This window comes from Mustela erminea, chromosome 4, assembly GCF_009829155.1.
Source record: "Mustela erminea isolate mMusErm1 chromosome 4, mMusErm1.Pri, whole genome shotgun sequence".
NCBI lineage: Eukaryota > Metazoa > Chordata > Mammalia > Carnivora > Mustelidae > Mustela > Mustela erminea.
In genome coordinates this window covers 95,534,502-95,550,744 of record NC_045617.1, presented here as the reverse complement: position 1 = coordinate 95,550,744, position 16,243 = coordinate 95,534,502, and the positions used below count along the sequence as shown (strand labels likewise).

The 16,243-nt window shown below is 39.8% G+C and overlaps 2 protein-coding genes across 3 annotated transcripts in view; one reads left to right on the top strand and one right to left on the bottom strand.

Annotated features, from left to right (window-relative positions):
* The window catches only part of MMUT (methylmalonyl-CoA mutase), a 31,200-nt gene extending 30,175 nt beyond the window's left edge, over positions 1–1,025 (top strand). For both annotated transcript variants that reach the window (XM_032340215.1, XM_032340214.1), the window contains exon 13: positions 776–1,025. In XM_032340215.1, the coding sequence (XP_032196106.1) occupies positions 776–904 (129 nt within the window). In that variant the 3' untranslated portion in view covers positions 905–1,025. The remainder of the gene's footprint in view (positions 1–775) is intronic.
* Positions 1,026–9,787: 8,762 nt separating this feature from the next.
* Positions 9,788–11,208, bottom strand: LOC116588725 (keratin, type I cytoskeletal 18-like). Its single transcript, XM_032340213.1, has one exon. The coding sequence runs from the start codon at positions 11,160–11,162 to the stop codon at positions 9,858–9,860; it is 1,305 nt and encodes a 434-aa protein (XP_032196104.1). The 5' UTR covers positions 11,163–11,208; the 3' UTR covers positions 9,788–9,857.
* Between the last annotated feature and the right edge of the window lie 5,035 nt (positions 11,209–16,243).

Below are 16,243 nucleotides of genomic sequence, written 5' to 3'. Positions count from 1 at the left end.
ACAAAATATCAGAATTGAAATATGAGTTGAGAAAAAACACAGGCCTATTATCTAAGTAAGCTCACATTTTTAAGAAATATATTTCACAGAAGTTGTATTAACCCTCTGGATATTTGAATTACTCAAAACGTCCTTGATGTCTTCCATACCTTTTTCCCTATGAGTTTAAAGACTAAAGATTATTTTCTGTAATGATACACATGTGTGTTAATATGAGTATCCTTTATAATTGTAGCAGTCAACACTTATGCATACACAGAGCATAATATATAAACTTGAATCACTGTGTTGTAACCTGAAACCATGTAACCTTGTGTCAACTATATTCAAATAAAAAAACTTAACACAACACCCCCCCCCCAAAGTATCACCATTCACCAACTGCAGACAAAACATCTTAGTGGTCATAAATAGCCTAGTAAACTCAAACCTATAATGTGATACTAAATTTAACACAAATAGTCACAAGTAGTGAAAATTTAGGCAAGAGAAAATTACATGGTTTTGGTCTTACAAGTTCTTGGTCAGTGGGTCATACTGCTTCTTACTACATGTCACACACTGGGGTAATTTGGAAAATGTGTGATAGATGGGTTATTATTAGCAGTCCTGGGGAAGCAAGAATTTTTCAGCTCCAAATGCAAATGGTATACCAGTTGAGAAAGCTGGGGGCATTGGCGACAAAGAAGAAAGGACAGCGTTCATTGTCCTGGTGTCATTTCCTTGAAATTAGAAATATTGTCTCTTCTATTAATTAAACAAATTCTTTCAACAGGATTATGAATTTCTGTTTGAAGTTGGAGTTTCCAATGTGTTTGGTCCTGGGACTCGAATTCCAAAGGCTGCCGTTCAAGTGCTTGATGATATTGAGAAGTGTTTGGAAAAGAAGCAGCAATCTATGTAATACCCTGTTTTTGTGTTAGCTTTTTTCTTAAATAGTCTTTCAGTGATGATCAGAGAGTAAACCCATGTCTTCAGTTTAATTCAACACTTGATTTGTGCTGTCTTGAAAGCTTTACATTAAAATACCTGATTTATTGGGGCGCCTGGGTGGCTCAGTGGGTTAAGCCGCTGCCTTCGGCTCAGGTCATGATCTCAGGGTCCTGGGATCGAGTCCCGCATCGGGCTCTCTGCTCAGCGGGGAGCCTGCTTCCTCCTCTCTCTCTCTCTGCATGCCTCTCTGCCTACTTGTGATCTCTCTCTGTCAAATATATAAAAAAAAATAAATAAATAAAATACCTGATTTATAAAAATTTTGTGATGTTCTAATTGTGTATATACAGTTTCACTTTAAAAATTTTTAAAAAAATGTATATATATATCCTTAAAAGCTCTACATGTTTAATACTTCATCAGAAACTCTAGACAAAGGTATGATTTTAAAAAGTCATGGTATTTATTTGAAATATTTCTTATAAAACTATTTCTTTCTATTTTAAAAATTAAACCTTACGGAGGGAGGAGTGAAGATGGCGGAGAAGTAGCAGGCTGAGACTACTTCAGCTAGCCGGAGATCAGCTAGATAGCTTATCTAAAGATTGCAAACACCTGAAAATCCATCGGCAGATCGAAGAGAAGAAGAACAGCAATTCTGGAAACAGAAAAACAACCACTTTCTGAAAGGTAGGACCGGCGGAGAAGTGAATCCAAAGCGATGGGAAGATAGACCCCGGGGGGAGGGGCCGGCTCCCGGCAAGCGGCGGAGCAACGGCGCACAAAATCAGGACTTTTAAAAGTCTGTTCCGCTGAGGGACATCGCTCCAGAGGCTACCCGGGGCAAAGCCCACACGGGGTCAGCGTGGCCTCGGGTCCCGCAGGGTCACAGAAGGATCGGGGGTGTCTGAGTGTCGCAGAGCTTGCGGGTATTGGAACGGGAAAGCCGGCTACAGAGACAGAGCCAACAGTAAGCTCGCAGCTCGGTGTTACCTTGAACCGGTCGCAGGCTCAGTGAGCTCGGAGCGCGGCCAGAGGTCGGGCAGACGGGAGTAACTGGGCGCTGTTCTCTGAGGGCGCACTGAGGAGTGCGGCCCTGGGCTCTCGGCTCCTCCGGGCCGGAGACCAGGAGGCCGCCATTAGTATTCCCGTCCTCCGGAACTCTACGGAAAGCGCTCAGGGAACAAAAGCTCCTGAAAGCAAACCCGAGCGGATTACTCACCCCGGCCCCGGGTAAAGGCGGTGTAATTCCGCCTGGGGCAAAGACACTTGAGAATCACTACAACAGGCCCCTCCCCCAGAAGATCAACAAGAAATCCCGCCGAGACCAAGTTCACCTACCAAGGAGTGCGGTTTCAATACCAAGGAGAGCAGCAGAAATCCAGAGGAGGAGAAAGCCAAGCATGGAACTCAGGGCTTTTTCCCTGTGATTTTTTTAGTCTTGCAGTTAATTTAATTTTTTTCTTTTTCATTTTCTGTTTTTTTTTTTTTTCTTGCCTTCGGGTAATTTTTTTTTTTTTAACTGTTACCTTTTTCTTTTTTAACGATTTTTTACTAGTTTATCTAATATATATATTTTTTCTTTTTTACATTTTTCTTAGGTGTTTTCTCTTTTTTTAAATTCTTTTCTTTTCTTTTTTTTTTTTTTCTTTCTTCTTTTTTTTTCTTTCTTTCTTTCTTCCTTTTTGAACCTCTTTTTATCCCCTTTCTCCCCCCTCACGATTTTGGATCTCTTCTAATTTGGTTAAAGCATATTTTCCTGGGGTTGGTGCCACCCTTTTAGTACTTTACTTGCCTCTTCATATACTCTTATCTGGACAAAATGACAAGACGGAAAAATTCAACACAAAAAAAAGAACAAGAGGCAGTACCGAAGGCTAGGGACCTAATCAATACAGACATTGGTAATATGTCAGATCTAGAGTTCAGAATGACAATTCTCAAGGTTCTAGCCGGGCTCGAAAAAGGCATGGAAGATATTAGAGAAACCCTCTCGAGAGATATAAAAGCCCTTTCTGGAGAAATAAAAGAATTAAAATCTAACCAAGTTGAAATCAAAAAAGCTATTAATGAGGTGCAATCAAAAATGGAGGCTCTCACCGCTAGGATAAATGAGGCAGAAGAAAGAATTAGTGATATAGAAGACCAAATGACAGAGAATAAAGAAGCTGAGCAAAAGAGGGACAAACAGCTACTGGACCATGAGGGGAGAATTCGAGAGATAAGTGACACCATAAGACGAAACAACATTAGAATAATTGGGATTCCAGAAGAAGAAGAAAGAGAGAGGGGAGCAGAAGGTATACTGGAGAGAATTATTGGGGAGAATTTCCCCAATATGGCAAAGGGAACGAGCATCAAAATTCAGGAGGTTCAGAGAATGCCCCTCAAAATCAATAAGAATAGGCCCACACCCCGTCACCTAATAGTAAAATTTACAAGTCTCAGTGACAAAGAGAAAATCCTGAAAGCAGCCCGGGAAAAGAAGTCTGTAACATACAATGGTAAAAATATTAGATTGGCAGCTGACTTATCCACAGAGACGTGGCAGGCCAGAAAAAGCTGGCATGATATTTTCAGAGCACTAAACGAGAAAAACATGCAGCCAAGAATACTATATCCAGCTAGGCTATCATTCAAAATAGAAGGAGAGATTAAAAGCTTCCAGGACAAACAAAAACTGAAAGAATTTGCAAACACCAAACCAGCTCTACAGGAAATATTGAAAGGGGTCCTCTAAGCAAAGAGAGAGCCTACAAGTGGTAGATCAGAAAGGAACAGAGACCATATACAGTAACAGTCACCTTACAGGCAATACAATGGCACTAAATTCATATCTCTCAATAGTTACCCTGAATGTTAATGGGCTAAATGCCCCTGTCAAAAGACACAGGGTATCAGAATGGATAAAAAAACAAAACCCATCTATATGTTGCCTCCAAGAAACTCATTTTAAGCCCGAAGACACCTCCAGATTTAAAGTGAGGGGGTGGAAAAGAATTTACCATGCTAATGGACATCAGAAGAAAGCAGGAGTGGCAATCCTTATATCAGATCAATTAGATTTTAAGCCAAAGACTATAATAAGAGATGAGGAAGGACACTATATCATACTCAAAGGGTCTGTCCAACAAGAAGATTTAACAATTTTAAATATCTATGCCCCCAATGTGGGAGCAGCCAACTATATAAACCAATTAATAAAATCAAAGAAACACATCAACAATAATACAATAATAGTAGGGGACTTTAACACTCCCCTCACTGAAATGGACAGGTCATCCAAGCAAAAGATCAGCAAGGAAATAAAGGCCTTAAACGACACACTGGACCAGATGGACATCACAGATATATTCAGAACATTTCATCCCAAAGCAACAGAATATACATTCTTCTCTAGTGCACATGGAACATTCTCCAGAATAGATCACATCCTCGGTCCTAAATCAGGACTCAACCAGTATCAAAAGATTGGGATCATTCCCTGCATATTTTCAGACCACAATGCTCTAAAGCTAGAACTCAACCACATTAGGAAGTTTGGAAAGAACCCAAATACATGGAGACTAAACAGCATCCTTCTAAAGAATGAATGGGTCAACCGGGAAATTAAAGAAGAATTGAAAAAAATCATGGAAACAAATGATAATGAAAATACAACGGTTCAAAATCTGTGGGACACAACAAAGGCAGTCTTGAGAGGAAAATATATAGCGGTTCAAGCCTTTCTCAAGAAACAAGAAAGGTCTCAGGTACACAACCTAACCCTACAGCTAAAGGAGCTGGAGAAAGAACAAGAAAGAAACCCTAAACCCAGCAGGAGAAGAGAAATCATAAAGATCAGAGCAGAAACCAATGAAATAGAAACCAAAAAAACAATAGAACAAATCAACGAAACTAGGAGCTGGTTCTTTGAAAGAATTAATAAAATTGATAAACCCCTGGCCCGACTTTTCAAAAAGAAAAGAGAAAGGACCCAAATAAATAAAATCATGAATGAAAGAGGAGAGATCACAACTAACACCAAAGAAATACAAACTATTATAAGAACATACTATGAGCAACTCTACGCCAATAAATTTGACAATCTGGAAGAAATGGATGCATTCCTAGAAACATATAAACTACCACAACTCAACCAGGAAGAAATAGAAAGCCTGAACAGACCCATAACCAGTAAGGAGATTGAAACAGTCATTAAAAATCTCCAAACAAACAAAAGCCCAGGGCCAGATGGCTTCCCGGGGGAATTCTACCAAACATTTAAAGAAGAACTAATTCATATTCTCCTGAAACTGTTCCAAAAAATAGAAATGGAAGGAAAACTTCCAAACTCATTTTATGAGGCCAGCATCACCTTGATCCCAAAACCAGACACGGATCCCACCAAAAGGGAGAGCTATAGACCAATATCCTTGATGAACACAGATGCGAAAATACTCAACAAAATACTAGCCAATAGGATTCAACAGTACATTAAAAAGATTATTCACCACGACCAAGTGGGATTTATTCCAGGGCTGCAAGGTTGGTTCAACATCCGCAAATCAGTCAATGTGATACAACACATCAATAAAAGAAAGAACAAGAACCATATGATACTCTCAATAGATGCTGAAAAAGCATTTGACAAAGTACAGCATCCCTTCCTGATCAAAACTCTTCAAAGTGTAGGGATAGAGGGCACATACCTCAATATCATCAAAGCCATCTATGAAAAACCCACCGCAAATATCATTCTCAATGGAGAAAAACTGAAAGCTTTTCCTCTAAGGTCAGGAACACGGCAGGGATGTCCATTATCACCACTGCTATTCAACATAGTACTAGAGGTCCTAGCCTCAGCAATCAGACAACAAAAGGAAATTAAAGGCATCCAAATCGGCAAAGAAGAAGTCAAATTATCACTCTTCGCAGATGATATGATACTATATGTGGAAAACCCAAAAGACTCCACTCCAAAACTGCTAGAACTTATACAGGAATTCAGTAAAGTGTCAGGATATAAAATCAATGCACAGAAATCAGTTGCATTTCTCTACACCAACAACAAGACAGAAGAAAGAGAAATTAAGGAGTCAATCCCATTTACAATTGCATCCAAAACCATAAGATACCTAGGAATAAACCTAACCAAAGAGACACAGAATCTATACTCAGAAAACTATAAAGTACTCATGAAAGAAATTGAGGAAGACACAAAGAAATGGAAAAATGTTCCATGCTCCTGGATTGGAAGAATAAATATTGTGAAAATGTCTATGCTACCTAAAGCAATCTACACATTTAATGCAATTCCTATCAAAGTACCATCCATCTTTTTCAAAGAAATGGAACAAATAATTCTAAAATTTATATGGAACCAGAAAAGACCTCGAATAGCCAAAGGGATATTGAAAAAGAAAGCCAACGTTGGTGGCATCACAATTCCGGACTTCAAGCTCTAGTACAAAGCTGTCATCATCAAGACAGCATGGTACTGGCACAAAAACAGACACATAGATCAATGGAACAGAATAGAGAGCCCAGAAATAGACCCTCAACTCTACAGTCAACTAATCTTCGACAAAGCAGGAAAGAATGTCCAATGGAAAAAAGACAGCCTCTTCAATAAATGGTGCTGGGAAAATTGGACAGCCACATGCAGAAAAATGAAATTGGACCATTTCCTTACACCACACACAAAAATAGACTCAAAATGGATGAAGGACCTCAATGTGCGAAAGGAATCCATCAAAATCCTTGAGGAGAACACAGGCAGCAACCTCTTTGACCTCTGCCGCAGCAACATCTTCCTAGGAACAACGCCAAAGGCAAGGGAAGCAAGGGCAAAAATGAACTATTGGGATTTCATCAAGATCAAAAGCTTTTGCACAGCAAAGGAAACAGTTAACAAAATCAAAAGACAACTGACAGAATGGGAGAAGATATTTGCAAACGACATATCAGATAAAGGACTAGTGTCCAGAATCTATAAAGAACTTAGCAAACTCAACACCCAAAGAACAAATAATCCAATCAAGAAATGGGCAGAGGACATGAACAGACATTTCTGCAAAGAAGACATCCAGATGGCCAACAGATACATGAAAAAGTGCTCCATATCACTCGACATCAGAGAAATACAAATCAAAACCACAATGAGATATCACCTCACACCAGTCAGAATGGCTAAAATCAACAAGTCAGGAAATGACAGATGCTGGCGAGGATGCGGAGAAAGGGGAACCCTCCTACACTGTTGGTGGGAATGCAAGCTGGTGCAGCCACTCTGGAAAACAGCATGGAGGTTCCTCAAAATGTTGAAAATAGAACTGCCCTATGACCCAGCAATTGCACTATTGGGTATTTACCCTAAAGATACAAACGTAGTGATCCAAAGGGGCACGTGCACCCGAATGTTTATAGCAGCAATGTCCACAATAGCCAAACTATGGAAAGAACCTAGATGTCCATCAACAGATGAATGGATCACGAAGATGTGGTATATATACACAATGGAATACTATGCAGCCATCAAAAGAAATGAAATCTTGCCATTTGCGACAACATGGATGGAACTAGAGCGTATCATGCTTAGTGAAATAAGTCAAGCAGAGAAAGACAACTATCATATGATCTCCCTGATATGAGGAAATGGTGATGCAACATGGGGGCTTAAGTGGGTAGGAGAAGAATCAATGAAACAAGATGGGATTGGGAGGGAGACAAACCATAAGTGACTCTTAATCTCACAAAACAAACTGAGGGTTGCTGGGGGGAGGGGGTTTGGGAGAAGGGGGTGGGATTATGGACATTGGGGAGGGTTTGTGCTTTGGTGAGTGCTGTGAAGTGTGTAAACCTGGTGATTCACAGACCTGTACCCCCGGGGATAAAAATATATGTTTATAAAAAATAAAAAATTAAAAAAAAAAAATTAAACCTTACCTAAAAAAAAATCTAACTAGTCTCATTCTTCAAGTTAGTATTATATTGACTTGAACACCAAAAACAAAATCCATATATGAACAAAATAATTACACCTATCTTGGAAAAAATAAGGAAGAGTATTTATGTAGAGAAATACATTATGGTTGTAATCTTCAACCAAATTCTGCTACAATCACTTCAATAAGAATATTAAATCAGATAAGGATGAAATGGTAGAATATTTCTTTAAATCTGACTTTACCTTCTTCCTGGGCATGAACATATGACTTTGTTATTTCTGGGCTTATCCCAAGACCCAGGAGACTGGATGTTTATGAATAGTCTGTAAAATGAAAGTGTGTAGGTTATTAATATAGCTTTCTCCAGAATAATGATGTAAACTGGGAGTGTAGAAGGGCTATGATGTCTGGAAAAGCTAGTGGTCTAACTCAATCCAACTGAAGGTCTGAGAATCAAGAGAGCCTGTAGTGTAAATCATACCCTAAGGCCTATAAAAGATGGTATGACATGTCCCAGATCAATGAGTGAGGCAGGAAATAAGAGGGGTGGATTCCTCTCTCCTCTGCCTTTCACTTCTCTGAGACCCTCAACAGATAGGGTGATGCTCACATCACTGGAGCGGGCAATTTACTAAATCCACTGATTCAAATGCTAATCTCATCCAGAAACACCAGAACATACACACACCAAAATAATATGTAATCAGGACATCCCATGGCAGTCAAGTGGACTACCTATTATAGGTACCTATTACTTAAAATGATCATAGAGCCCTTGTACGTTGCTTGGAGGAATGTACAATGCTGCTGCCATTGGGGGAAATGATACGATTCCTCAAAAAAACTGAATAGTTACCAAATGGCCCAATAATTCCACTCCTAGGTATATATCCAAAAGAGCTGAAAGTGGGATCTCACATAGATATTTGTGCACCCATGTTCATAGCAGCTTTATTCACAATAGCCAAGAGATAGAAGCAACCCAAGTGTCCTTTGATAGATGAATGGATAGGTGAAATGTGGTATATACTTAGAATATTATTCAGCCTTTACAAAGAAGGAAATTCTGATACATGCAACAACATAGGTAAAACTTGAAGACAATATGCTAAATGAAATCAGCCAGTCACAAAATATTTCATTTATATGAGATTCCTAGCATAGTCAAATTCGTAGAGACAGAAAAGTAGAATGGTGGTTGCCATGGTCTGAGGAGAGGGAATGGGAAATTAAGGAACTGAATGGTTATAGAATTTCAGTTGGGGAGGATGAAAAGTTCTGGAGATGGATGGTAGTAATAGTTGTACAGCAGTATGAATGAACTTTGAGCCACAGAACTACACACTTAAAAATGGTAAGTAAGGTAAATTTTATGTTACATGATTTTCACCACAGTAAAAGTATTTAGGACAGTCTTGACATGTAGCATTTATTTTATAAATGTTAATAATGTTGTTATTGTATTATTGTTGTTGAAAAAGAATGAGTGGGAAGGTAGGAAACTGGGAAGGCAGGCAGGAGCCAGATTATGTTTAGAGGCAAGTTAAGGGATTTGGACTTCATCCTAAAGATAAAGACAGAATCATAAATGGTTTTCACTATGGAAATAATCTGAAAAGATTTGTGTTTAGCACAACAGCTGTGTGGAAGATGCCTTTTAATGGGGCAAGAGTCTATAAGAGAAGACTATTAGAATAATGTATTAGAGATATTCTCAGTATCTAAGCTTATCTGCTCAGGTACTGCTCAGAAATGACAAACATGGAGAGGTAAGATCTTATTTTGGGTAGATTGAATTGTCAGAATCTGTCTTTTATCTTAAAAAAAAAAAACTCACTCCTGATCCTTGGGTATTCACTGTGTGGAATCTGCTATATCTCTTCACCTATTTTGGTTATTCTTTTGTGGGCTGTTTTTTTGTTTTGTTTTTTTTTTTTGACCTTCGAACTTTTTATTGGCCTCCTGCTCCCCAAAGTGTACCCTGCTTCTGCTCCCTCAACGCCTCAGAACTTTGGTGTCATTGGTCTCAGACACGACCTTGCCGTCCACAATCCTGCGGGTAGTGGTTTTCTGGATGGTTTGCATGGAGCTGCTGCTGTCCAGGGCGTCACTGAGATTGAAGTCCTCCCCATCTTCCAGCAGGCGACAGTAGATAGCGATCTCAGCCTCCAGCTTGACCTTGACATTCAACAGGGCTTCATACTCCTGGGCCTTGCACTGCCCCTCTGCCGGGGTCTGGGACAGTTCAGACTCCAGGTGCAGCAGGACCCCATTGAGCTGCTCCATCTGCATGGCGTAGTGGGTTTCGACCTCCCTGAGGCTGTTCTCTAAGCTGGCCTTCAGGTTTCTCATCGAATCCAGGTTGATCTCCAAGGACTGGTCGGTACGTCTCAGCTTCGTGAGGGTCATCTCAGCCTCTCCTATCTCTGAGGTCTGTGTGGTGATCACTGTGGTGCTTTCCTCAATCTGCTGGGACCAGTATTTGTCCAGCTCCTCTCGGTTCTTCCGAGCCAGCTCATCGTACTGGGCCCGGATGTCTGCCATGATCTTGCTGAGGTCCTGAGACTTGGGGGCATCCAACTCCACGGTCAACCCGGAGTTGGCAATTTGGTTCTGTAGACCCTTTACTTCCTCCTCATGGTTCTTCTTCATAAAGAGCAACTCCTCCTTGAGAGCCTCAAGCTCTGTCTCCAGCTGCAGCCTAGTGACATTGGTGTCATCGATGACCTTGCGGAGCCCGTGGATGTCACTCTCCACGGACTGGCGCATGGCCAGTTCCGTCTCATACTTGACTCTGAAGTCATCAGCAGCAAGACGGGCATTGTCAATCTGCAGAACGATGCGGGCATTGTCCACAGAACTTGCAAAAATCTGAGACCTCAGCTCCTCGATGGTCTTGAAGTAATGCCCCCAGTCTCTAACCTGGGGTCCCTTCTTCTCCAGGTGTTCCCGGATTCTCACCTCCAGTCTCTGATTATCTGCCTCCAGGCTCCTCACCCTCTCCAGGTAGGAGGCCAGGCGGTCATTCAGGTCTTGCATGGTCTCCTTCTCGCCCTGCATGCCCCCTATGCCGGCCAGACCCCTGGCCATCCCAGCGGCCAACCCCATGGCCAGGCCCCCGGACCCCCAGCCGCCCCGGAAGCTGGTGGAGCGGGATACGGAGATCCGGGAGCCTGAGCCTCCGGCGCCTGCATAGACGCTGGCCGCGCTGCTGACAGGCTGGACCCGGTGGCTGGGCGACTGCATGGAGCCCAGGGACCGATAGTTGGAAGAGAAGGTGGAGTGGGTGGTGAAGCTCATGCTGTTCGGAGAGTAAGATGAGGGGCCAGGACTCGGGCTCGGGCCAGGAACTTGTGGGCTGTTTTTGATGTGCAATGATTTTGAGACTGGTTATACCGGCATAATCTCAAAATGAGGAAAGGAAAATCATGAGATTTGTTTTCCAGTGATCCTTCTGTCAGCACTAGAGTTTTTCTGGCTTTGGAAGCACACTAGTATGATGCCTTTAGGGTACTATGAAGACATCAAAATCCTTTCCCTGCAACTTAATGAAAATGTCAGTGTTATATTAATATGATCATAGTATAGGAAGTTAAGGAGAGCTTTGAAGAGACATTCTTTCTGAACAAAAGCTGTTCAGTAGTAGAAGAGTTAAAGCAACAAAAGAAACAGAGATGATTTCTTCCTCTGATTTCCACTTCAGGGAGTGAGGATTCATACAATGGAGGGGAGAGCTGAGGAGGTAGTTAAATAGCTCTAGGTTATCTACTCACAGACAAGGTTATGCCATGGGTCCCCGCCACCCTCCACTAGCATCTTTAAATTCCTATCCACTTCATACTATTCAAAAACTTTTCCTTTACCAAAAAAAAAAAAAAAAAAAAAAAGGATCTAATAAAACTATTTATGTTAAGGCACTGGTAATGTAGAAGATTTTTTTTACAGATATTTTTATTTTAAATGAGGGGGAAAAAACATCAAAGTGATGAATATGTAAATATGCTTATTACTCTCTGGAAGACATAGTAAAAATGATGTTGATGATGGTAACAGCTAATGTTATTTCTACCCATAGGCAAATCCTGACTCCAATTCCAAAGAATTATGAACCATCCTTTAGGTCATTAGACAAAATTTGTGACTAACATGATGAAAAGTTCTCAGCATTCAAAAAAATTTTCAGAGAAAAATCATTTTGGTTTTCCTGAATAAACATAATACTATTGTTTTGTTTCTCTGATCTTCCTTTTATTTTTTTCTGCTGTACCTGTAGGTGTCTCCCTAAGTTCAGGATTATTCTATTTCCTTGAAAAAACATTTAAACAGATGCCCATCTTAGAGACCCATAGGTTTCATAAACACTGTTCAGAAAAGCACATCTCTTTAATAGTCTGCCCAGATGTACCTAATGTCATCCTTTGTGATTGTGATTTGTGATCAGTACAACTACATGCTGATAATTGTCCATGAACTGTACTGCATTTGTGCTAAGATGATTCATTCATTAGCAGTGAAGCTAGAATGTGACTTTGGATATGAGATTATTATTCTATTTAGTAAATTTTTCTGTTAATTCACATTAACTCATTTTAAGTTACTAATTCTTCATGGCCTATTTCCTCCCTCTGCATTCAAACCTCTTGTTATACTGACCTCCTCTTACCACTTAACATGAGATCAGGGCATGATATTAAGAGTATTTTACACACAACACAAAACACAAATTTCCCTAAATCCCCTTAAAAAAGAGCCATGCAGAATTCAATAACTTCTTTCAGGGTTATTCTTTTAATATCCTTTTGGTTCTGAGGTCATGGGGAAAATATAAGATAAATGTTATGAATTTATGTAATTTTGTACTTTTATTGGGTGGTTACCATTTGTTAGATTCTAAACATATGAGATTTCATTGTGTTTTAGCAATGCTGCATAGGGACAGTAAGCATTACATACGTCTATAACAAAAAGACAGTTTTGCTGTTTAATTCTTTCTGTGAATGAATAGAGCTTGCTTGGGGTGGAGGTTGAGGTAAAAGAACAGAGTGGGGCTCAGTGGGTTTAAGCCTCTGCCTTCAGCTCAGGTCATGATCCCAGGGTCCAGGGATTGAGCCCCAAATCAGGCTATCTGCTCAGCAGGGAGCCTGTTTCCTCCTCTCTCTGCCTGCCTCTCTGCCTACTTGTGATCTCTGTCTGTCAAGTAAATAAATAAAATCTTTAAAAAAAAAAAAAAGAAGAAGAAGAAGAATAGAGTAACAGTGATGACACTCTCAGGTTTTCTGGACTGTTTTTACTTGACTTCAAAAAGTCTGTCTTTTTGTCTCCTTTAGTTTTGTCATTTTATTAGACCATATGGTCATCCGAGCAATTTAGTGACAATTTTCTGTCAGAATAAATGGTTATCTAGACAGTAAGTTTAAAAGGACACTAGACAGATGATCCTCTTTGCCTCTACCATGTTCTTCCGTTTAAGGCATCCAAGGCCTCTAAAGATATATATATTTTTTAATTACAGGTTCATCTGGTAAAAGCCTAATATTAAATTAAACATTTAAATTGGATTCTAAAAACACTGAGAGACCATTGCTATTTGTGCGTAGCTTGGGCGCACTACCGAACTCCAGGGGGAGCCATTTACTGTGTAGTCTCAGGTAGTCAGTGCTACAAGGACTGCAAGGATTCTGCTGCGATTTTCTGTCTCCGAAAAGGGATGATGATAGAGCCCACATCAAATGTTTGTCCTAAGGATTTAATGAGATAATGCATGAAACCTGCTTTGAACTCTGCAGCAAAGACCAATAAATGCTTTCTATAGTAATTATTATTGTTACATTTTATGCTAGCCTCACTTCTAGCCCTTGGAAATAAAACTAATATATGCATTTTACATGCTTCTTATTCTGAAGGGGCTGTTAGCCAGTTTGCAGCAGATGAGCTCCTAAGGAGACTGTGACTATGTGTTATAAAGGAGGTCTCCACGTAGTGCTGTGACAACACAAAAGGAGTCGCCAATGTTCTCCTGTGGGGGAAATGAAAGCTTCAAAGAGGAGACAACACCAGGAGCCTAAAACAATAAGAGAGGTTAAGTGGGCAGAAGTGTGAGTATGTAAAAGAGGTGGGTGGAAACAGATCTTATTCAGGGAAATTAGGACAGTCAAACTTAAAGCATGTAATTCATGATAAGGTTGAAAATAGGATATGGATTTTATCATTTATTAACATCTTACCATGAAATCTTTCTAAAAAATTGATTTCCTCCAGGTAGCTCACTGATTTAATAGAAGATGAATTTGTATATTATTGAAGCAGCCACACAATTATATATTTCTTTTTTTTCTTCTTATCTGAGCTATATGATTTTTTTTCCCTCTCACATCCTTTTCTATAACTAAGGCCTTTGTGATAGATAATACCTTTTTCAAATGCCAGTGAGATAGGAGGCCAGGAGACATTTTGCATTTCCCTTTTTGCCTAGGATTGGCCAAGGCTGTGGGGATTAGGGAGATATTTCTTGTTTTGGAATCCTTAATGATTTCTCACTAAAAATGCAGTTTAGGTCACAATAGACCCCTTAGTTTCAATTCATTCATGGATTAAATGAATTCAATTCATCCAGGATCATTGTAGTAAATATGTGTCACAAAGGAATCTGGCATCACCAGCGAATCATTCCATAGCTTGGGGGAGAAAGCAAAACTTTTAGATATGTGATGTTATATATAAGTATGTTGGCAGCATCATTTAAATAAAATGGTTCAGAGAGATGGTGTCTGCAACAGGCCAAAAAGTGAAGACAAGCTGTGTTCCGTGCCTTTTTAGGTGAGAGGAGTTAATCACTTCTTATTTTGGCTTGCCCAAACAGAAAGACAGCTCTTCCCACCCCACCCCACCCCCTAAAAAACCCCAGGCTTTTTGACTACAATATTTATTTTGATTATGAGGCAAAGAACCTGGAATAGAAAGGCATTATTTTTTGGGGGGGGGTCTTGGGATTCCAAGTATCATTTTTGCCCTCCAAAATGCTTATTATAGAAGACCTTTGAGATAATTTTAGACTTACATTTGCTAAGAACTCAGCTAAGAGTTCTTTAAAGTGTACTTTAGCGAATTTGTGAGTATGAATCACTCCTCACTTGTGTAACAATTTTTCAGTGAGGTATTTTTCCCGAGGTTGTGGCTAATTCGGATTACCATGATTTATTTGATAAAAGATGGCATTTTACACATTCAAAACTTCTGACTGTGTTCAAAGTTGCTATCCATAACTACTATGATTCCAAAGATGTTGCCCCAAAATACACTTTCCTGCATGCTTGTACTAGAAATTCCTTTAACAGTAGACTGTTTCTTTAATTCCAGTTAGGTCTGAGAGTAAACTGCAAATAAATAACTGTGGGAGAAGTAGTGACAATCCATGTCAGGATTGACACACATACATTTTGATCTGGAAGAGAATATAAAGGAGCTAAAGGAGTAAAAAAGGTATTTGTTTGAGTAATAGATGGGGAGAGGCACAGAGAGAAAGGGCAGATTGAGGCATATTCTTGCAATGGATTTTCCGCACAACAGGAAATTGGCAGCCGAGGTATAATTTTAGTCACCTGTGCATACCTTATGCTCTCATCTATCCTACCACCCACCCTTATTCCTAATGTAAATATGGCTTTATGGAGGTCAAGTTTAGTTGAAGAACCAGGAGAGTCCAACACGTGTATGATAGAACACTTTCTGAAGAGACGTCAACAGGAACTCTGCACTCCGTACGGAACCAAGAGTGGAAAGAAGATGTGTGCTAAAGAATGCTGAAGGTATCCTCTCTCTATATGGATACATTTCCTCTGTCAAGTTCTTTATTTTCATTAAATAATTTGAGTATTTTTAACAGGTGCATGTGTGTATATTTGTGTGTGCATATGTTAATAACTCTAGCCCTGTGGATTATCTACCAATTTTCATTAATCAGATGATGATAATATGTAACATTTTAGCATCTATTTTAAATTTCTAATACAGTCCCATGTAATAACTCTAGCCCTGTGGATTATCTACCAATTTTCATTAATCAGATGATGATAATATGTAACATTTCAGCACCTATTGTGTGTGCATATGTGTGCGCCCACAGGGCTAAAAGAGAACATGTTCACTTCTTGGGTCTGTTGAAGATCCACTAGACAGTAGTGAAGATGTGCAGGTGTTGTGGAAATAACCTAATTGTGGGCATTGATGGGTATAATGCATTCTAAGATTCTGATTTCAATATGAATATACATTTTCCTTTTTTCTTTCTGTCCCATTGATCAAGCTTCCTCTGTAGGCTTTGATGGTTGTGTTCGCAGGGTGTAGTAGCTCAGCCTAAGCTCAGTGAGTTGTATGGAGATGTG